General features: G+C 50.8%; 2 protein-coding genes across 4 annotated transcripts in view; both read right to left on the bottom strand.

Moving 5' to 3' along the window:
- The window catches only part of CBL (Cbl proto-oncogene), a 36,004-nt gene extending 22,142 nt beyond the window's left edge, over positions 1-13,862 (bottom strand). The window contains exons 1-2 of the mRNA XM_065855607.2: positions 13,562-13,862; positions 6,373-6,620 (exon numbers count right to left, since the gene is read on the bottom strand). Coding sequence (XP_065711679.1) covers positions 6,373-6,620; positions 13,562-13,708 — 395 coding nt within the window. The 5' untranslated portion in view covers positions 13,709-13,862. The remainder of the gene's footprint in view (positions 1-6,372; positions 6,621-13,561) is intronic.
- A 3,078-nt stretch (positions 13,863-16,940) lies between these two features.
- On the bottom strand, positions 16,941-20,976 carry NHERF4 (NHERF family PDZ scaffold protein 4). Of its 3 annotated transcripts, none has more exons than XM_065855821.2 (11): positions 20,914-20,976; positions 20,220-20,247; positions 19,839-19,903; positions 19,425-19,636; positions 19,084-19,270; positions 18,860-18,996; positions 18,580-18,784; positions 18,195-18,391; positions 17,863-18,033; positions 17,582-17,617; positions 16,941-17,438 (listed from the first exon to the last, which is right to left on the bottom strand). In XM_065855821.2, exons 1-11 carry the CDS (start codon positions 20,927-20,929, stop codon positions 17,271-17,273), a joined length of 1,422 nt encoding a protein of 473 aa, XP_065711893.2. In that variant the 5' UTR covers positions 20,930-20,976; the 3' UTR covers positions 16,941-17,270. The 3 variants fall into 3 exon arrangements, with proteins under 3 accessions (XP_065711893.2, XP_071654738.1, XP_071654737.1); XM_071798637.1 differs by having other exon boundaries at positions 18,580-18,661; XM_071798636.1 differs by lacking the exons at positions 19,839-19,903; positions 20,220-20,247 and having other exon boundaries at positions 20,914-20,954.
- Position 20,977: the final 1 nt, after the last annotated feature.

Here is a 20,977-nt window from a genome sequence, read left to right as displayed (position 1 = left end):
GACCAAATAAAGCTTGCAGGTCTAGTGAACATTTTTAATTGGCATATCAAAGTTTACTGATTACGATTGCATTTTATTTTCAGTAACATCAGTAACTGCCCTCATTTTCATTGCTTCAACTAAACAGAAGCAAGTGTTCTCAGAGGAAAAGGGCGATGTTTTCAAAGAACATTGAAGTGACTTAGACCAGCGATTCCCAAACAGTTTTAGCCACAGACCTCCAGCAATCCTCCAAGTTTATGTAGACTAGGATGGCCCCGTTTCAAACTTTTAGCTAAACACAGCAATGAACGCAAATACCGTTACCAAGAGTTGCATTAGAGGAATGCCACCCACAGTTTGGGAATCATTGGCTTAGGCACCTAAATCCCACCGGCAGTCAGTGGAATTTAAACACCTGTCACATAAGCACTACGGAAAACATTGCCCAGGGACCACAGGCCACATCAGTCACCTCTGCTCGCTGCTGGTAACTGAGCTGGAGGCAACACCTGCACCAGCTTCAAAAGAAAAATGCCAGCGTGTTTGTGTTCGGTGGTGACATCGACAGACACAGCAACAGTTCAGGTCGGATTTCACTCTGCTGTGAGCGCTTTCACACATACATGCAAAGTGGTCCGTTTATTATTAGTGAATCAACAACACAGGTAAAAAGTGAAAGCTTAGAAAGCCAAATATTTTTCCACTCTATACAGTAACCAAATATTTTCACTAAGAAACATCTGCAGAAGCTGTGGAGGCATTATTCCTTCCCTACGCACAATGTTAACATTTCTTTAACAACACAGAAACATCACCAACTGCAAATACATCCGCCTGTGCTACCTTGCTACTGACAGGGCTCTAAAGACACGTCTCAAGCAACCACTTTGGGGAACAAAAACCGGCATGAAGCAAGACTGTTTCTTCAGCTACCCAGTGCTTATTAATCATCCGGCTCCCCCGGGCCGGGCCGGGGCTGCTGGCGACTCTGTGGGCTGAACAGGCAGGTTCCTTCGGCCTCGCTCCTCCGTGCCCCCTCCACTGTGGTTGTGCTACTTCCTTCCTGCTCCACGGCTGCTTTTGCTCCACGCGTCTTAGCAGAAGCCGAAAGGTCGAGCAGGCGCTTCCACGCGCAGATCTGCGCGCAGACCCCGCGGGCCGCGCTCCAGCTGGGTTTCTGGTGCTGGTGCCTCCTCCAGACGCAGGGAAGATTTTTTTCCTCTCCAGTTTCCTGTTTGCTGGACAAAAGTGTTTTTTTCCACCGTATAGGTGCAGTCGTGCCAAACCATTAACAGCAGAGGATGGTTTTAATCAGAGCTGTGCCTCTTCCAGCTACATGGACATGGTCAGTTAAATGAATTCACGTTACAAAGTCACACAGCACATAGTGCGCTTCACGACTGAAATGCCTTTCTTACCTCAAGGCAACGTTTGCAGAATCCCAGAATGTCAGGGGTTGGAAGGGCCCTGGAAAGCTCATCCAGTGCAATCCCCCCATGGAGCAGGAACACCCAGATGAGGTTACACAGGGTCTCTTCAGTTTGGAGAAGAGGAGACTGAGGGGCGACCTCATTAATGGGGACCAATATGGAAAGGGGGAGTGTCAGGAGGATGGAGCCAGGCTCTTCTCGGTGACAACCAGTGACAGGGGAATGGGTTCAAACTGGAACACAAGAGGTTCCACTTAAATTTGAGAAGAAACTTGTTCCCGGTGAGGGTGTCAGAGCCTGGCCCAGGCTGCCCAGGGAGGTTGTGGAGTCTCCTTCTCTGCAGCCATTCAAACCCGCCTGGACCCCTTCCTGTGGAACCTCAGCTGGGTGTTCCTGCTCCATGGGGGATTGCACTGGATGAGCTTTCCAGGGCCCTTCAACCCCTGACATTCTGGGATCCTGTGGTCCTGTGAGATGATGTTCAGGTGATGGGGTCAGTATCCATCACAGGTAAATGCAAGCTCCAGTACTTAAAACAAAACAAAACGCCACCCCAAGCCACAGTTCTTGGGTCCTGCAAACAGCCAAATTTTTTTTTCCCTGTAACTACTTTACAGTTTGATATTTTTAAGATTTAAGAGCTAACAAAAGAAAAAAATCAGCTCTTTTAACGATTCTCCAACAAGTAGAACGCACCTTTCAGAAACCACAAAGGTGTGAGGTTATCACACAACACATGCTTTTCAGATGTTACGAACTACGCAGCAGACGTGAGCAGTTCAACCCAATTCCAGCAGATAGGTGGCTGCGTCTGGCTCCAGAAAGAACTGCATCTTACACCCTGCTACTGCATCAGCAAGAAGATTTCTGCACGCTCCTCAACATAAAACTGCAGCCTAGGCACATAGGGTGTAAGTGGAAACACTTGAGGTGACACCAAGATGTCTTTTGTGACTCTGAGACAGCGTCGGAGTCCTCTACACACAGTAATCAGCTTCAAAAATAGAAACAGCGGAACTACTTTCAACAAAACTTGCAACACAGGAAGTGAATGAAATTCCATTTAACTATTACAGGCTCACCAGAAGTCACCTCACAAAGCTACGCAGGGCCGCTGCTCTCTAACATTACCAGCACTGCCACAAGCCAACTCATATAGCAGAACAACAGCAAAGCAGACATTTTAGAATCAGCAAATAATTTGCTGGTACTAAAGAATTTTACACCATCAGCTAATGCTACATTGATTTTGCAGACCAGCTCATCCTTTGGGAAAAAGGAAACAAGCACATAATGTTTATCGCCTCTTGTTAATTGCCAACTCCCTCCCTCACCCTATTTTACCAATTAATTATGTCTACAGCCAAAAATGTAGTAAACCAGTGAAAGGCATTCGCTGCATGATTTCTTTCCATTCTCATGGTTTTTAAACAGTACCAATTGTAGCTTTAAAGAAGCAGGAAATTCTATAGGTTAATTCCTTTATCAGTGCTTTAGATATTACAGGACAGAACTATTTACACAAAATAGACATGTTTCCTTACACTCTTGTGAATCCTGGCGCTTTTCAACTCACATACTTATGTATTTAAATACCTTGAGTATTCAGAAGGAGCTGGCTGAGCGTTGTTCAGTACCCTCCAGCAAGCTGAGGGGATTTTCCAACACTACCTTAGAGTTCAGAAAAGCTTCCACGCACCAAAACACAATCTGTTTTCTGGTTGAAAAGGCCGTGAATGCAGGCTTCAAATTCCAAAACATGGCATCTTGGCCCTTCATACACAAGCCAAGCACCCAAGGAACACGGCACAGTTGCCAAGCAGTAACGCATTCTTGCCAGCATTGAGAAATTTATCCACATTTCAGATTACTACAAACTGAATGGCACACTTGCACCTCCATCCACAACATCAAGGCCGTAGAGTTAGTCTTCTATAAACCTCTACAATTTCATAGGCTCTGAGAGCAAAGAACAACAACAAAATCCTACTTCTTTATTATCCGAAAGTGCACATTGCCCGTAAATTGATTTTCAAGACAGTGGTGCGATTTTTGACGGAAAGGAAACCAAACTAAGTGCGAGCTTATGCCAATTACACTAAATGCTACTTAAGTTCCACAACTGGCAATTTAAAGCCAAATTTAAAAGAAATAATTCGCATTCCTCTCTCCAACAACATTTAAATGATAATGAATTTCTTCTTGGGTAATAAGCAGTTAGTTAGTGTTCATATGCTGAAGCCTGGCAGGGAAACCTTTCTTGTGGGCAGCTTTGGAGCCTGTTCTTTTCTTTACGATGTTCTAATTTAAATGCAGATGTAGACTCCACACTAGTGGGTTTTGTTTAAAAAAACAACCCCAAGTCTTAGCTGTGTTGGAAGGAAGTGCCGGAGAGGACCCGCAGACACCACGCACCGCTCGACTTCCACATTTCATGCTGTCTCTTTTCACTGGACAGGAGTACGTGCAAGCACTCTAAAACATGAGATTAGAACACTATCCCCGCCACCCCCTCCTCCCAGAGGGCTCTTCCAGCACAAATGTTTTCCAACTTTTTCCTCTTTAAAAATATAAATATCTATTTTTCCCCCAAGACATTCTTCATGCATTTCCTTCCCCTTTAGAGATCTGCACGGTCATTTCCAGTAGATGTTAAATATTGGTAGCTTTTTCCTGAGTAAATGACTAAGTCTTTATATTGGAGCTGGAGAAGAATGTGAAATCCTGCTGAGCCAGCATCCCATGAGGCTGTTGTCAGAAAGACAACACTTAAATACAGACGAGCTTCCCAAACCTTTTCCGCAACTCCACGTTCTACAGCGATGGTTTACGATATTCCCTGCCTATCCCTATTTTCTCACCTACACATCTTAGTTTTGTTAAGCAGGTTTGTTAACAGTTTTCCACTAGTAAAATCGCTTGTGCTGTTTCCCAAGCATCCAGTCCACATCCCGAGCGATTATTCTCCTCACCCGTCCACCTAACCCCGATCCCCCAGCTTCCATAACTGCATTCTCATGTGGAAACATTCGCAGTGAGCTGATTTTATTTAGAAAATAAGTTTTCTGGACTTTCCCTCACAATAAACTGCTTTAACATAAGCAGTAAATTTGATTCACTGGTGAGAAAAAGGACTCTTGAGGGTAACCCATCCTTTCCCAAGTAACAGACAAGTCCTATCCCTGTCTACTGACCGGCAAGCTATGTTTCTGTCCTGCCACGTAAAGTATAAGCTATTTACACAACAGCAAAAAAGCTGCTGCAATGAGAAATGTATGTAGTGGGCAAAACTGATGTATGACAGCTCTTCTGTGCAAGGGAGAGGCCTGGAGAAGCAAAACCTTTCTGCAGCAGCAACAAAAAGTATTCCAACGTAACCACTGAGCCTCTAAATTCAACTGGTACCTGGGGTGGGTTAGAAGGGGGTGGTCAGTAGGTCAGAGAGGTTCTCCTGCCCCTCTGCTCTGCCCTGGGGAGACCACACCTGGAATATTGTGTCCAGTTGTGGCCCCTCAGCTCCAGAAGGACAGGGAACTGCTGCAGAGAGTCCAGCGCAGCCACCAAGATGCTGAAGGGAGTGGAGCATCTCCCGTGTGAGGAAAGGCTGAGGGAGCTGGGGCTCTGGAGCTGGAGAAGAGGAGACTGAGGGGGACTCATTCCTGGGGATCAATATGGAAAGGGGGAGTGTCAGGAGGATGGAGCCAGGCTCTTCTGGGTGACAACCAGTGACAGGACAAGGGGCAAGGGGTGCAAACTGGAACACAGGAGGTTCCACTTAAATTTGAGAAGAAACTTGTTCCTGGTGAGGGTGTCAGAGCCTGGCCCAGGCTGCCCAGGGAGGCTGTGGAGTCTCCTTCTCTGCAGACATTCAAACCCGCCTGGACCCCTTCCTGTGGAACCTCAGCTGGGTGTTCCTGCTCCATGGGGGATTGCACTGGATGAGCTTTCCAGGTCCCTTCCAACCCCTGACATTCTGGGATTTTGCTACTAGTTTAAAAGTGAAGGAACAAACTCTCACCCACATTGAGTGTCAACACCACCCTCTTCCGACTCTGTTCTCTGCACCTCTGCTCCTCCAGTGTAGTTTGAAAGTCAGTGAATCAAGATGTATGTTCTCTTTACAGGTAGACCTTTAAACACTCAACAGGCAACTGCAATCTTGTTTTGTACTACTGGATTTTAAACCGCCTGCCTTACAGAAAACACCAAATAGCATCCATATTATACTCCCACACACTCTACTAAGCACATACACAACACAGCGTACCAAACCACTCCACGCTAGATGACACACGTCTCGCAGCTATTACGAACTCTCAGAGCAGCACAACCATCTACAAGACATCGTGTTCTCTGCAGCTGCGCTCCCGCTCAGCCTTAGTCCACCTTGCAGGAATACAATGAAGAATTTACCTTAAATATGAAGCTTCCAATGTATGAAAGTTCCGGGGTTTTAGTAAGGTGCTCTATTCCCACAAAACAAGGTCACTTCCCGGGCCCCCTCCAGAATACTGGACAGTTTCTGTTTCCAGAAAAAGTTCTGCAAAGCCTCAACACCGATTACAAGAAATGTTGGTCTGGACGACTGCTTTGCTATGTAACATAAAATATTCTCCTGTTGCCTAAAATCGCCATCCTGAACCTTTCCATCCTCTCTCACAAGGCATTTTCTGTGAGAATGCAAAGGACTGCAAAACCTTTTCACAGCAGGCTTTTCTTTATATTAACCTAGCATACCTAACCTACACAACAGCTATGGCTATACAGGCTCTCAACACTCACTCTGCTCTCAGATTTCAATATAGCCACGTATAGTTTACTTAAAACTCTACACTTGGACTTAAACCTCTTCAAAGTCTGTTTTCATGTACAGACAATGTAACAACCAGCAGGTATTTGTTCCAGCTCTTGTTCACTTCAATTTATAGGGTAAATATTTGAAAACATTGCTCGCCGTTACCTAGGCTGAGAGTTCTCCTCGTACATCCGCTCTTTCCCCTCCTTGAAGAGGCTGATGGTCTGCTTGGTTTTCTTCATCAGGTTCTCCATGAACACGCGGAAATACTCGTTTTCCCCCAGGGTCTCCATCTTCCCCTCGTAGCGCGACAGGATGGTTCGGAGATGCTGGTAGGTATCAGGCAGCAGGTCTAGGATATAGGGTGGGCTGTTCTTCAATGCCAGCTTCGGGTTTTGACACAAACGCACCACCTACGGTTAACAAAGAAAACACCATCTTGAAAACTTAACAATAGCAAGTAGTGATCAGTCACCTCAACACAACACACTGCAATGTTCACTCTCAGCAATCCGCGTGTGTTGGTTAAGCCCCGCAACCATAACATAATCCAGTCTATGGACCGAAGTGCACGCTGACTGATGAAACTCTCAACATACATATTAAATTTTCACGAGGTTGCGTTTCGCTCCAAGCGCATTTTCAAAAACGGAATTTGGGAAAATTCAATGTGGAGTTTGTGAATGGCAAGGAATTAACTTAGGACATACATGTCTAGCACTTCCTACCACATTTCAGACTCTTAACATGCCCATAGACAGAACTCTACCTGCCTCGCTGCCCCAATTTTGGCTGCAAAAGTGACTTTTCACAGCAACCCATATATTTGGGACAAATACGCCCACTGCTGCAGATGTTACTGACGCTAGTAAATGTTCCCAGGCTGAAAATCTTTTGAAGGCAACAACACTACAAGAATCTCTTCTTCTTCCTCCTTAAATACCTACAAGAACTAAGAGGAACCATGGATTTTATGGATGGCGATAACCATCAAGAAAGAATGAATGCAAACGAACATTTCTGTGCAAGAAAAACAAATAAGCTGTAGCACAATGGGTACAGTGAGGGAAGTTGGGGTGAAAGTTTAGTGCGCAAGAACTTGTGTCCCCAGTTATGCTTCTAACTTCTGTTAGATAAATCTCATAGCAAATTAGATTCTTCGCAATAATTTCTGTGGGTTTATTGTGGTTTTGTTTTTGTTGTGTCTTGTGGGGTTTTTTTAGTAACAACACATCCACAGTGATACTAGTAATTGGATTAAAGGGTTATTAGATGACCGCAACCTGTCTTCTGCTTGGCGTACAACTAAACATCTCATTTCTCTTCCTTCCCATCGACATGTTCTCTATTTATTATTTTAGCGGTGAGATCACATAATCTCAAAGACCTTGAATCTATCAAGCAAATTTTTGCCATATACAGTGAATGTATTGGATCATCAAGAAAATCACTGCATTTTTAGGCATTTAATAATTTTGCATTACGTCGTTAAGGCACGAATAACAAGCAGAAGATTCCTGCTCAGATCTCCCTAACAATACGAGTGTTACACCTGCACACGAACAAATCAAGACGCAGGATGAACGTAATACAGGTCTCTAACACACATGAATGTAGAGCTTATGTGCCAAAAGTTCATGATAGCAAGTTTATGTGATAGGGGACAATAAAGGAAGCCACTTCACCATCCACCACAGGCAAACTTTTCCATTATCTAGACTGAGCAAATAAGAGGGAGATACAACGGCCAAGTGGCAATCTGAAAAACGGCAGTTATAAAAGCACATGAATGGGGGCTGAACCTAACGACACGGCTGGGTATGAAGGTATTGCAGATATCAAAGAGTGCTACTGCAGAATGCAAAGCTTAAGGGAAGTGGATAACAATAGGTGAAAGAATAATCTACCATCCTTTCGTAGTGCATCGCTTCCACAAAACCTTGTGAAACCCTCAAGAGGAATCAACCAGTTCCCTACAACGTATACTTAAAAACCTACTTCCCTTAAACACTTACATGTTGATGGTAAACAAAGTCATTTATTCTAAAAGGGTGCTTTAGCATTTAACTCTGCTGTTCAGGGTATATGCAAAAAGCAACCTTGTCAGTTAAGTGACATCTCCAGTTACACCTGACTTACAGCGGTGCTTTTAATAAGAGCTGACTGAGAAAGACTCCGTTTCAGTGAAGAGAAGGGCACCCCAGAGCATCAAACCTCAGGCAGAAAAATCTGACTGCCATTAACAGAACTACATGTCCAAAAAAGCCTCTGCAAGAATACATGGGGAAAACAAACAAACAAACTACCAGAATTTCCCTTCCATTTTGGAGAGACTGCCAAGGATTAGGAGGTCTAGATAAGGAGATGGATCACCAGCCAGCTGACTTATCCAATTGATTCTGATGCCTCAACTGCTGCTTCCTTGGAGCCCGTGAACATTGTACAGTGAACCGTATCAACAAATTGAGTCAACACATTTGTTCCCCCAATAAAACAAGTTTCACTATGCAGCATAAACAGGTTCTAAATATCCTCCCCAGATGCAGCTGAATTGTGTTATGCATAGCAAAATCCTTTCTTCAACAGAAACTGTTTATTGCATGGTGGGTTTAAAGCCTTAATAAAAACAGTCAGTTCTTAGGAGGAAGCCACATTAATCAAGCATAGAAGTCAGAGTATGCGCTTCTCAGTCAGCTGTAACAGAGAACAGTTTGGCTGTTACCCTTTGAACATACCCAGCTACAGAAGCGGCAGACTCGCCTGTGTCAGTAACGTAACAAACTTCAATAACAATTAGAAACATTTCCTCTCAGCAGAAGCGAGCTCTGCAAACCACTCATTCTCACAGCCTCTGTAAATAACTTCCCAAGAAGCGACTTGCTAACAATAAACAGCAAGGCCAAACCTGCTGTCATTTGATTATCAAATGAGCTTCTTTATTTACCAAGTAGACCAAAAGCGGCTAAGATAAGCACTTAAACCACGCAACTAGGAGCTGCTGCCTCTTGAGCGAACCTGGTTGGTTTGTAAGACAGCAGCAAGAGTTGCATTGTGTTGTTTCTCTCCATATGCACTTGCAGCACCACATCAGCATCAAAAGCAACGTGCCCAGGCCTGGGACCCACTGCCAGCTCCCCTGCCCTCCACAGGGATCAGCAACTGGAAGGAAAACGACCAAAAAGCAGCAAATATTTCTGAGTAGGTGCGATGGCAACAGACACAAGCAATCCGTGTTTCCAAACTCTTCTCCAAACTTAAAGCTGGCCTGGCTTATGCTTCATTCTCTCCGGAACAAACCTTTCAGAGACACTTGGGTTTTTGGAAATACTAACAAGGCTTTTTGAGCTTAGCACAAGGATTCCAAGAGGTCGGGCTGTGAAGAACCCTAAAAAGTGACTTCACTAACTTCCACTTTCCAAACTCAATAGGGCAAAACAATCAAAACCCAGTTTCCTCCCTAAGTTTTGAAGAAATAAACCATTTACTCATATCTTACAGGGAATTTCTTAGGCCTGGAATCAAATCTCCGCCCTCAAGACTCTGCAGCTTGCCTTGACTGATCTCTGAATTTAAAATACTTCTCTTCAGCACTGCTTCATTAGGTTTGCACAAATAGAGGAACAGGGTAACCAGCGTAGGACAGCAGTGACACGATACAGGGAGTGCTGTCACAGAACAACCTGAGACACAGAGCTAGAACCCCTTCTAAATACTGCAGGCAGGCAATGTAGTTGGATTAGGTACACGTTAGGAGAAGCAAGGAAGAAGCATTCAGGAAAAACAGCTAACTTCTTCACTGAAATCACATCTCATTTCATCTTAAGGCAATAGCAAAAGAAAATCTACTTGAGCTTCTCTTACCTCCTGCTGAATTTGTACTTGGCCTCTCTTCTGCTCACAATGAAGGTGACCTGCAGTGGCATTTCTCTGCAGCAGTTTTGGAAACTGAACAGCATCAGCAGGTTGTTTAGAGAAGCTTTATGTCAAAGCTCATCCTTCTCCTCCATGTCTCACTACATATACTCCGCCAATCTCCTACTACATCCCTTATACCTCATCCTGAGCAGCTCATGACTGCACCACCTATTCTTCAAATACCATCCACAGCAGCAAACCCAAGTGGGGTGCATCATCTGCTGCCCAAATCGCATGTGCAAGAACTGATTTGTAATCTCATCCTCATCATTTTCACCAGCCAATACATCGTATGTTTTCTCATACTAAGCAGTGCTTTATTTGCTGAAGACAGGGATAAGATGAGCAAGCACAATAAAAACAAACCAACAGCAGTTCCTCCTACTTGAATCAATCTACACACTTTACTATGTTACTATGTTTAGGACACTAAGTAAATTACTTTGCTGTTTGTCACTGCAAGCTAACAGGCTCACAAGACACCTAACATGTGCAGCTCTATTCTGTGGATAAATACATAAATGTCACCTAATTCAGCTGAAGGTGAACATCCTGCTGCACAGCGATGAAAAGGCCTATTCTTTGTCCATAATATATGTGACCACATGCAACTGCAGAGAGGATGGTTAGTACTGACAAAAATTAGAACCTCAGGCGAAAGGATCTGAAAGACAGGAATATATCAGGCAGCTTATGGAGAACATTATGGGTAAAATATTTGCATAGGAAATTCATCAGTCACATCCGAAAACAGAGATGCGCAAATGCTTTGACAACATCAGCTAATTATGCAGCCTAACCAATCAGGTTGTGAATGTAATGTATGCACACAGATATAGCACACGTTTCTGAAAGGCAAACACATCGTCTATTCAACGTGCACACGAGTGGCGTTTTTTATTTGCACCTGTAATTTTGTTGCCTTGGCCCAGAAAACGAACCCATTTTCAACAACTTCCTTTAGCCCTTCTCACCACTAGTTTCACAAGCACAGTTTCGCCTGTCAGTTTGCTACCCTACCAAAAAGATATCTGATTCAGAGGCGCTCTCCTAAGCGTGCGTAAGCATAACCAAGGTCTAACTGAAATGTGAAAGGCTTTTCACAGCCAAATCTTTCCTCCTGTACAAATGAGACTCAATAACTAACCCTGTAAGACCTCAAAAATTTAGCCTACATCTAAAAGCTTTTGAATGCTGCCCATGAGCAAAACTATGAAGTCAGTGCATGTTTAAAAGAGGTTACTTTAACTTGTGACAAATACAACAGCAGCCATGGCTTTTCTGTCAGTGATACCATGGTGGAGATTGGCTATGGAGATCTGAAGCTGTGAAAGTACACCCCCCAAAAACCATCCCACTGCAACTCGAAATGCCAAGGTAATCCAAGTTTTACTTAGGCCGACCTTCTCCTTTAAACAGATCAGGTTAGGAGGTCAAACACAGGTTGACATTCACAACTATATCACATGCACAAGAATGAAGATGTGCATTCTTTCAAGTTGTACGTACAAGAGGATCACGTTTCCATGCTCAAACTACCTTTCCCGCATTCGCACTTATGCTTGCCCTCAATGTTTTCAAGAGGGCCAGTGACACTTCTCAAAAGACTTTTATCTTTATCCCAATTTCTCTCTGTAGAAGGTGATCAAAGCTCATCACAAGCACAGCAGAGCACAACTATAAACCATGTCTTCTGTTGAGCCAGCCAACACAAAGTGATTTCTTGGCATGAACATAATTTCATATGTCTTTTAAAAAGTCATCTACCCTGCCTGCTTTAGCATTTACTGCAGGAGATTCAGACACTGCATGCATAAACAATGCAGTGAAAAGCAAAAGGAAAGCCGAAATGCATAAGCCTGCAGGGTAACTGGATGAGGTATGCCCACCAGCCCAGCTTGCTCTGCTCCCAGAGGGGAAGGAGGTGAGGAGGTGACGTGCCCCAAGGGCTGCAGGCACCTTTGGCGATGCTCTTACTCTGCACTGCTTTTAGGGCTCTGAATCCAGCATTATGACAAGCACTGCACACTTCAGAATTCAACATGTCAAACCTACCCTTGTTTCTCAGAGCTGAACAGTAATAACATTAGAAAATCAATCCAAATCCTGTGAAAAACGTTAGAAGACTTTTATTTTATGCCCACTTGCTGGATCACTCTATAAATAACGCTAGCATCCACTACAACTCACCAGGATTTCTTAAAACAATGGATTTACCAACACACCTAGCCAGGCTAGTAAATCATTTCCCATACCCCATCAAACCACCAGGCCAAAAGGTCTGGTGTCCAGCCCCCGGCAATAGCCATTTCCTGGCGTTTTAAAAGGTGGAGGAGGGGACAGCCTTAATGACCCCCAGAGTGCAGTGCCCCGCAGAAGGCATGGGACTGGAAGATGGCCTTTCCAACTCCCATACCACAGTTTTTTGTTGTTTAACGTTAGATTTTGTACTCCTTACATGCAAAGGGTTTTATTCAGACCTTTACCAGGCTCCCAATTTTAAGGAAAGGCTTTGTACTGAGCTCAGTAATACGTCCTTATTCATTCAGAAAAGAATGATCTGAACTGCCACAAGGCACATGCTCAGTCTCACCATCCAGTACCCACACACCAGGGTCTATTGCAGGTCGAGGCTCATCTTCAGACAGGCAAGTCCTAGATTCCTCCCTCATACACAGGCAGGACCTGCTGACACTACCAGGATGCACCTGCAGCTCCCCAGCAGGCTCTACCCACAGCCAGCCTCTCCCCCACCAGCACCACCAGTGCGCACCCCAGTATCTAGAAGAATATGATGGTACAAACCCCAGATCCTCTTGAGCATCCTCCACCCCAAATCTTCCCCTCTTTCTCCAACCTGTTCCCTCCACAGCCCTGCACACAGCTCACCCCTTGCAGCGCTGCTGTTCACCCTCCACGCTTTCCAGTCTTTACATCCCATTCCCACCCTGCCCCTGGCCTCTCCTCCACTGTGCATCCTTCCGCCAGCTCCGGCATCCTTCCTCCCGAAACGCTGCATCCTATTCTCTGCCCCTACATCTCTCGCCCCCCACTCAAACATTTCACCCCAGCCCCACCCGGGCCTATACAGCTCTCTCTCCCCCAGCCAGCCCTGCAGAACCCTGCAGCTCCCGGCTGACCCTACCCCACAGGGCCACGCCATCGCCCGCACCCTTCAGCCCACCCCTACCCCAACCCCGCACAGCTTTATCCGCCCTGTCCCTCACTGCCCTACCCCAATCCCGACCCTGCCTCCCCCAGTGTTTCAGCCCAGTCCCCGCGACTCCAGGCCCTCAACAGCCTCTACCCAGCCTGAAGCCCTCTGCCCCAGCCCTACCTGAACACACAGGGCCCGCTGCCGCCCCATCCCGATACCCCAGAGCCGCCCCACAGCCCTCCTCGCCCGCCCGAGGTGGCCCAACGCTCCCGCCGGGCCCACCTTGTCCATGAGCTTCCAACACTTCTCCACCATCTTCTTGTCCACGGTGCCGGGCTGGTGCGGGCCGAGGTGGTGGTGGTGCGGCTGGAAGGCGTCCTTCATCAGCCCGATCAGCCCCCCGGGGCCCTTCTTCAGCGGCGCCGACATGAGGGCGACGCGGGGGCGGCCGTGAGCGCGCCCTCGCCCAGCCCGTCGCCCCCGTCCGGCACCGGGCCGCGGCCCTGCAGGACAAGCGGGCGTGGGGGCGCTCCCGTGGGCAGGGCCGGGCCGGGCAGGCGGCGGCAGCGGGAGCCACGGGCGGTGGCGGCGGCGGGGGCGCCCGGCTACAGTGACGCTCCGCCCTCCGCCCCGGCCACGCCGCGCGCTGATTGGCCAGCCGCCCCTCGGCGAGCCCGGAACCGCCCCGTCCGCCGGGGAGGAGCCGGCGCCGATTGGTCGACGCCCTCTCCTGGAGGGGGGGTAGAGGGGCTTAGGGGCGGTGCGGCGGGGAGGTTCCGTCCCGCCGCGCCAGCGCAGGCGCACGGCGGCGGCGAGGGCGGCACGGCAGCCATGTTTGGTGCGGGCGGGCGGGGCGCGGGGTGGGGCGGGGTCGCCATGGGAATGGGAAGGGCGGCGCCCGGGACGCTCTGTCCCGATCTGGCCGCTGCCTGGGCGCGGAGCACGGCAGTACAGACCCGGGACCTGTGGCGCATCGCTCGAGCGGAGCACCCGCCCGCGGGTCCCTTTCCCGGGCCCGCAGCGCCGGTTTCGGAGGTTTGCAGAACAGGGTTGTTTCCCCTTTCCAGCAGCTGGGTTCCCTTTTCTTCGAACGGCCGATACCCAGCCCGAAAACGGGGAAGCGGCGCCGGGAACTGCGTTCCGCCCCTACCCCCGCCCTTCCCCCGCACCGGGTCGGCAAAAGGCCCTCGCCTTGCAAGGCTTCACTCGCCGCGGCCGTGGGAATCCGAGAGCCGGACCCCGTAAGGGCGAGGACAGCACCCCAGACGGGAGCCCTCGGCCCCAGGTCGCCAGCCACCGCTGCAGAGAAACCGGCCCCAACCCACCCCGACGCCACCGGGACAGAACCCCGAGCGCGCTGCCTGGGGTGCAGGGTGCAGCAGAACCCCGGGCACTGGCCCTGCTGCGGGGGCACAGCCCTCTCCTGCAGCACCGCTCCTCTTCTCAGCCTCCTTTACCAGGCAGAAAAACACTTTATTTGTGCAAAAGCAGCTGAGGCTGGTACAGCGCTGTGTCAGTCTCACAGCACAGGCTTCAAGGAGGAAAGAAAACAAACCGGCAAATACTGCAGTCTGGCCAGTGACACCTCAGGGAGTGTGAGTGCCCAGAGCCTGGGCTCAGGCCTGAAAGGGGGACAGCGCAGCCTCAGCCTCTGGGGAGCTGGGGTCCACACTGGAGATGAACCCCTTTGTTTCCCCTTCGCCACTGTCCCCTCCTGTCCTTGGCTGCATGTGCACATCATACACTGACCTGCGTGTGTCATGGCAAAGCACTATGCTGCCCCACACCACAGTGGCTCCAGGGCTACTCTCTTCCACAAGTCTCTGCTCGGGACCTGGGCTCTGTTAGCTGATGGCTCATGATGGGTTCCTGTATAGCACATGGCTTGCTGAGGTGTCAGATGAGCCAGACAAGTGGGAAGCAGCATGCAGCACTAGGTGTAGCAAGGAAGTCTGGCATAGATTGGTTATAAAACTCTCTGTCTTGATGTTACTGCCTTTGGTAAATATTTCTGGGGCAGGCAATTCCTAGTCTGGCTTTAATTACCTGGGCAAATTTTCCTAAGGATTATATTGACCTCAAATATGTCAACATTTATTGAGGCTGTGTTCCTGAGGCTTTTCCCATTAGATGCTAATGGATTCTGGCTAATAGTCAAGCCAGATTGACCACTGGAGGGTACCGTAGCCAGCTCCAGAATACCACAAGTACCTGGGGAGTGAGCTGGGGAGGGTTACACCAGCTTTGTCAAGCCAAAAGTAAAAATGACCATGGCCCCAAACCAGAGAGATCAAGGAACATGCTTGAGCAACTACATTCCCAACTATCTGCTTCTTTGGGCATGATTCACTCCAAGTCATGGCTATATTTATGTGTGAGACTTCAAGCAAAGGCTGCTTTTGCTTGGGATGTGTGCTCCCCTTCCCTCCTGTGTGTCCCAGGCCCGCACACACGCTGACACTCCTCTGATTGTGCAGCTCTGCGTGGCTGGGCAGAACTTTCAGATGCGTGTGCCTGGGTGTGCACAAGCTGCACGCCAGCTCCTGTGCCTGTACACAGGGGAACAGCCCCCACCATTGTCCCTGGCCCAGTCTCAGGAACCTCACCTCTCCCTTTCACCTTGACTGCTCAGCCCTAAGCCATCCTGCTGTTGACTGGTCCTGCTCCCTCCCGTGCACCCCAGTTGCCTGCACTCAGCACAGGTAGAGGAGACCACAGAGGCAGAGCCTCCTTTGCCTGTAAAAGTCATTGCCTTGCTGTTTCCGTTAGTGCTCAAGAAGGGGCTGATTTTAGTAGAGGTTAAAACCTCAGCCAGAGGTTTGCGGTCTTCGCCACATGCAAAACTCCGTGCTCATTTTCACTCTCCCACGCCCAACAGAGAGGTAAAAGTTTCCCTCCAGGGCTCCCTCCTGCCCCCACCCCGGCACTGTCGCAGCCCTGCCAAGCAGGAAGAGGGTGCACGCACCATTGCTTCTGATGCGTCACCCTGCAAGGGGAGCCCTCAGGTCAGGCCTTGCTGGAGCCCCTGTCTGAACACAGGTGATGGGTTCTGAGCACAGGGACCACCTCCTTGTGCCTCCTGCAGTCACCATGTTTGTCCCCTTCTCCCTTCCCTGTCTCCCAGAAATGACCCAGCAATACCAGGAGCTGCAGAAGCAGACAGCACCCCACAGCCAGTGCTTGGAGGTGAAGGTGAAGAGCCTGCAGGAACAGCTTGGTAGGCTCCCCAGCATGCCTGCCCCCGTTCAGTGGGTGGGGATGGGGTTCGCTCCAGGGCAGCAAAGTGCATTTTGGGTGGAGTGAGGGGAGATGGGAGTCATTCACCCTGTGCTCTCAGCACAGCAGCAACTGAAGGACAAAGCCTGACCCTGTTCCCAGGGTCATCCCCAACCTTGGGAGATTCTGACTGTACAGGCGATGCTGTGATCCCGCCCCTGTCCCAGAGCCCTCTGCCATAGCAGGCTCGTGTGCCCATGTACTCAGAGTCCCTGGCATCTGTCCCTGCACCTGACAGCCATTGGGCGCTGGGAAAGCCAGCAGACCCAGGAGACTGTCACCCAGGCGCTAGTAGAGAGGGACAGGACCATCGCTCAGCTGCAGAGCTCTGGGATGCACCGCTGTGTCACAGTCCTCTCCATAACATCACCCGCACCAACAACAGTGTGGATTTGTCCTTTAATCGCACCCTGACTGGGTGACACGGGAACAGTGCTATGATGGGAAGCAGACACTCACTGCCCCCAGGTTCACAGAGAAGATGAGAGGAGGAACACAATGAGATATCCGTGCAGGTGCAGACCTGAGCCAACAGGCTGAGGGGTTTCTCCAGCACTCTGCTGGCCTCTGCTGCTCCCTTGCCCTTCACACAGCAGCTGTAAGGCCAGTCCTGTGCTGAGCCAAGCCTCAGGCTCCCCCTTCTCTGGGTCATGGTGTGGAGGGCAGTGCCTTGGCTCTCCTGAGATCTCCCAGAGCCTGGAGCTAGGCAAGGGCTTCAGTGCAATGTCCCTACGTACCAACAGAGGCAGCTGGGCAAGCAAAGACACAGACCTGTCTTCAGGTTAGAAGCCACTACCACAGTTAATACAAGCTCGGTCAGTGGAGATGACTCTCTTGGAGGTGTGATGCCATAAGCCTCGCCGTGGGCATGGAGACACAGCAGCTGTGAGTGCAAAGGCCGTGCTGGGCAGCACTGTGCTCTCCAGGGAGCCAGGTGGAGGGCACGATGGGCTGATGTGGCCTGGGTCGAGGCGCTATGTGGGGGAGCCTGGCCAGAGGCAGGACACGCCTGGGCTGCTAGAATACCTGGTGCAGCCTCTTCTGCTCCACCTGGCGTGAGCTCTGCAGGGACAGAGTGGGGATATTGTGGGCAGCACACATCCACTCACCCCACCACAGTCCACCTTTGTCCCATTGGAGGGGTCTTTCTGCCTGGCCCCTATGGCCAGGTGACCACACAGCCCACTCTTTCCAGCATCACAGGTGCCAGGGAAATATTAAGACGGGCAGGACAGGAGGGTGCCAGCACCCAGAGCAGCTCTGGGCTGTGAGCAGCACTGCCACGAGGGCCTGGCAAGAGGGGTTACCTGTGTGATCTCTATACTATTGGCAGCAGACATCAGCCAGGAGACAGGTCCCTTTGGTCCCCCCTCAACAGGACAGAGTCCAGTGGAACCACTGGGAGAGGGCAGAGAGGGTGTGCGGGAACCTGAGGCAGGGTCATCATCCTCAAGGAACAGCAGAGGGGACAGCCCGATCTGGAAGAGCAGAAGAGGGGCAGCTGTACAGCTCCTGGCCCTTCGCAGCAAGCCAGGTCCCTTGGGGACCTCATTGTGCAGTCCTGGAGACAAGGCACCTGTCCCATCATCCAGTCTTGCAGCACCCCGGGGCAGGACCATGCTTGGTCCCCAAAACCTACCGACTGGTAGAACTCATCACCAGCAGGGTCGATAACCACCAGTGTCACCTGGTCATCACGCGCACGGATCCTGAGCACTGTCTGCTGGTGGTCCAGCCCCTCGATGCTCTCACCATTCACAGCCAGGAGACGGTCCCCTTCCTTCATCCCTGCCTGCTCGGCTGGCAGCCCGTCATCCACGTCCCACAGGAACTGGCCTGCCGCAGCGGGACAGAGGGAAGGTGGGGAGATGCTCACAGAGGCATTCGGCCATCGGGGACCGGCCACTGCTGACCCCTGTGTGCAGGTGGGAGCAGGGTCCTGTGGTTGGCGCAGGGCTTGCAGCTATTCCCAACCCTCAGACAGGCCTTGCTGAGGTACAGACTGCTCCTCTTGGTCCCCTTACCTGTGCCCCCCGAGCTGCAGTCATCCTCTTTGAGCAGAAACCCGTAGCCAGCTGGACCCTTCACCATGTGCAGCTCCCGGACCTTGAAGGGAAGCCAGGAGGTGTCTGCCAAGGTAGCTGTGACCCTCAGGCCATGCAGGCGGTAAAACTCCTCCACAGCACTGGATGCCACCAACAGCGTCACCTTGCTGCCGCTCTGCTTTAGCTGGATAGAAAGCGCAGGGCACTCAGTGATGTTGCCGGCCCTGGTCCCCCACCCACATGTGCCAGGACCACACACCTTTCGAGCAAGCTGTGTGTGCGAGTAGTTCTTCACGCTGACCCCGTTCAGTTCCAGGAGCCAGGAGCCTGGTGGCACTCCTGCTCTCGCCGCTGGCCCGTCCTGCCGCACCGACAGCTGGAAGGTGCCCCTCACACCTGCAGGATGGGGAAGAAGCGGTCTGGGGAGAGCATGGTACTGTGTCGGGGAAGCCCACAGCACCAGCATTCCACTGCCTGCTTTACCTTCTGGACCTGACACACCGAAGCCAAAACCGTTTTTGTCCCGCACGATGTGGCAGAGGCGTGGGCGGACATCAGTTGGCAGCATCTCGGACAGGTCCCTGCCCAGGGCTTTGGCTGCTTCATAGGATTTGCCATCCAGCACTGCCAGCAGGACCTGGTTCCCACTGGCCTTGATCTTCCGCACCACCTGGAAGGACCCAGACTGTGAACCCTGGGCAGGGAGCCCCTCCAGCCACAGCCTGTGGGATCAAAGCCCCGAGGGCAGCAGGGTCTCGCACCCTCTGTGCCCCAGCTGGGGAGGATCTGGGCATTCCCACAGCCTCAGGGTGCTCTCAGCTTACCCTGTGGTGGTCCATGTCGTCCACAAAGTGGCCATTGACCTGGAGGAGCCGGTCTCCATCCTGCAGCCCCCTTCGCTGAGCCAGCCCCCCCAGTTTGACCTGCCGGACAATGTGGCCCTCGCAGCCCAGTTCCTCACGAAGGCAGAAGCCGAAGGTCTCTGTGCTGTCCTTGCTCAGGAGGTAGAAGCGGGGCTCCCCCACACCCTCGCCATCTGCATGGGGCACAGCCCATGAGCAAGTTCCGGCAGGGATCCTAACGTGGGTTCTCTACCACATCCTGGGCTGTGATCTCCCCATCTCCTCTGCCTTAGATGTTCACCTCCTCACCATGAGAGTGCCCAGGACCCCAGTGATGCCCTGCTGTTAGAACCCCATGCTGACACAGGGACACCCTGGGGTGATGTGGGTATTTACCCGTGTCCTCAGACAGTGACAAGGCAGGGTTGTCTATCCCATCTTTGGGGTTAAATTCAAATTTTCTGAAATGATAAAGGGCAGGAGAGAGCACGTTAGTGCAGCAGTGTGGCTCTCCTCCCACCCTCCCCAGCCCTTCTGTGAGAAGCCCACCCAGGGCCACAGCTCCAGTGTCTCCTCTTCCTTGGGGAAAGCCAGGAGGAGATCTCCCCTTGAACTGTCCCCCACGTATGTCCTGAGCTACCAGCTCAGGGAACAGCTTCCTGCAGCAGGCAGCTGGGACTGACAGCCGCAACCCACACCATCTCAGCTGAGGATGTACCCCAGCACAGCCCTGTGTTGGGGCCACGAGCCCCCGGCCAGCGGGAGCTCAGCACTTACATGATGGACTTCTTGTCACCCTCGAGCTCTGCAGAGGGAGAGGAGAGGTCAGTGCAGGCGGTGGCCGGCTGGGAGCAGACCCGATGCTCTCGAGCACTCAGGGCTTGGCCATTCGCAGGCTGAGCATGCCACGCCAGGTGAAATGGCTTTGCCAAGTCCATGCAGCTCCCCTGGCCCCTCTGTCCCCCAGCTACACCCCATGGCCAGGCACAGCTCAGAGCTTGGTCCTGACACCTGTGTCCTCTTGCATTTCAAAGCAGCAGGACACCCGCTGCTTGGATCCGACAAGCACCCTCTGCCCAGCCCCGTGGGGTCCTGCAGCACCAAGGGCAAAGAAAGCCAGGCAGTGGTATGCACATGAAGGTTAGTCCTGGGGCTTTTGAGCGAGGGATAAGAAGGATCACCAGGGCCACAGGGAGCTGACTGGAGCCAGGGGATGGCGGCAGAACCTTCCCCTGCACACCTCCCCACAAAACTCCTCCCCACCTCTTCAAGCACAAGGACCCCCAAAACCAAGGAGAAGGAATTCCTGCCAAGCACCCCCACAATGTCCATCTGCATTTTCCTGGGTGCCTCTAGCTCATTTCTGTGGCCTGGGATTGGACATTGCCTTGCTCTGTGCAGAAGCAGGTCCTGAACCATGCATGTGGGGAAGGGTCTCCACAGGACAAAGCCCCACTGCCCTGGCACATACCTTTTGTTTGCTTCATGGCTCCAGGGAATGCGAGAGGGAGCAAGGTACAGGGTGAAGTGGCAGA

This window comes from Patagioenas fasciata, chromosome 24 (assembly GCF_037038585.1).
Source record: "Patagioenas fasciata isolate bPatFas1 chromosome 24, bPatFas1.hap1, whole genome shotgun sequence".
In the NCBI taxonomy this organism is placed as follows: domain Eukaryota; kingdom Metazoa; phylum Chordata; class Aves; order Columbiformes; family Columbidae; genus Patagioenas; species Patagioenas fasciata.
The sequence above is the reverse complement of the archived record's forward strand: the minus strand, read 5'-3'. Positions and strand labels throughout refer to the sequence as shown.

Bases quoted from the DNA above. Each gene is read 5' to 3' on its own strand.
- NHERF4 (XM_065855821.2), bottom strand. The intron at 19,271-19,424 runs GTAAGCTGAGAG...GGGTCCTTCCAG, and splicing joins ACGACATGGACCACCACAGG to GTGGTGCGGAAGATCAAGGC. The intron at 18,997-19,083 runs GTAAAGCAGGCA...CCCATCCTGCAG, and splicing joins CGGTGTGTCAGGTCCAGAAG to GTGTGAGGGGCACCTTCCAG.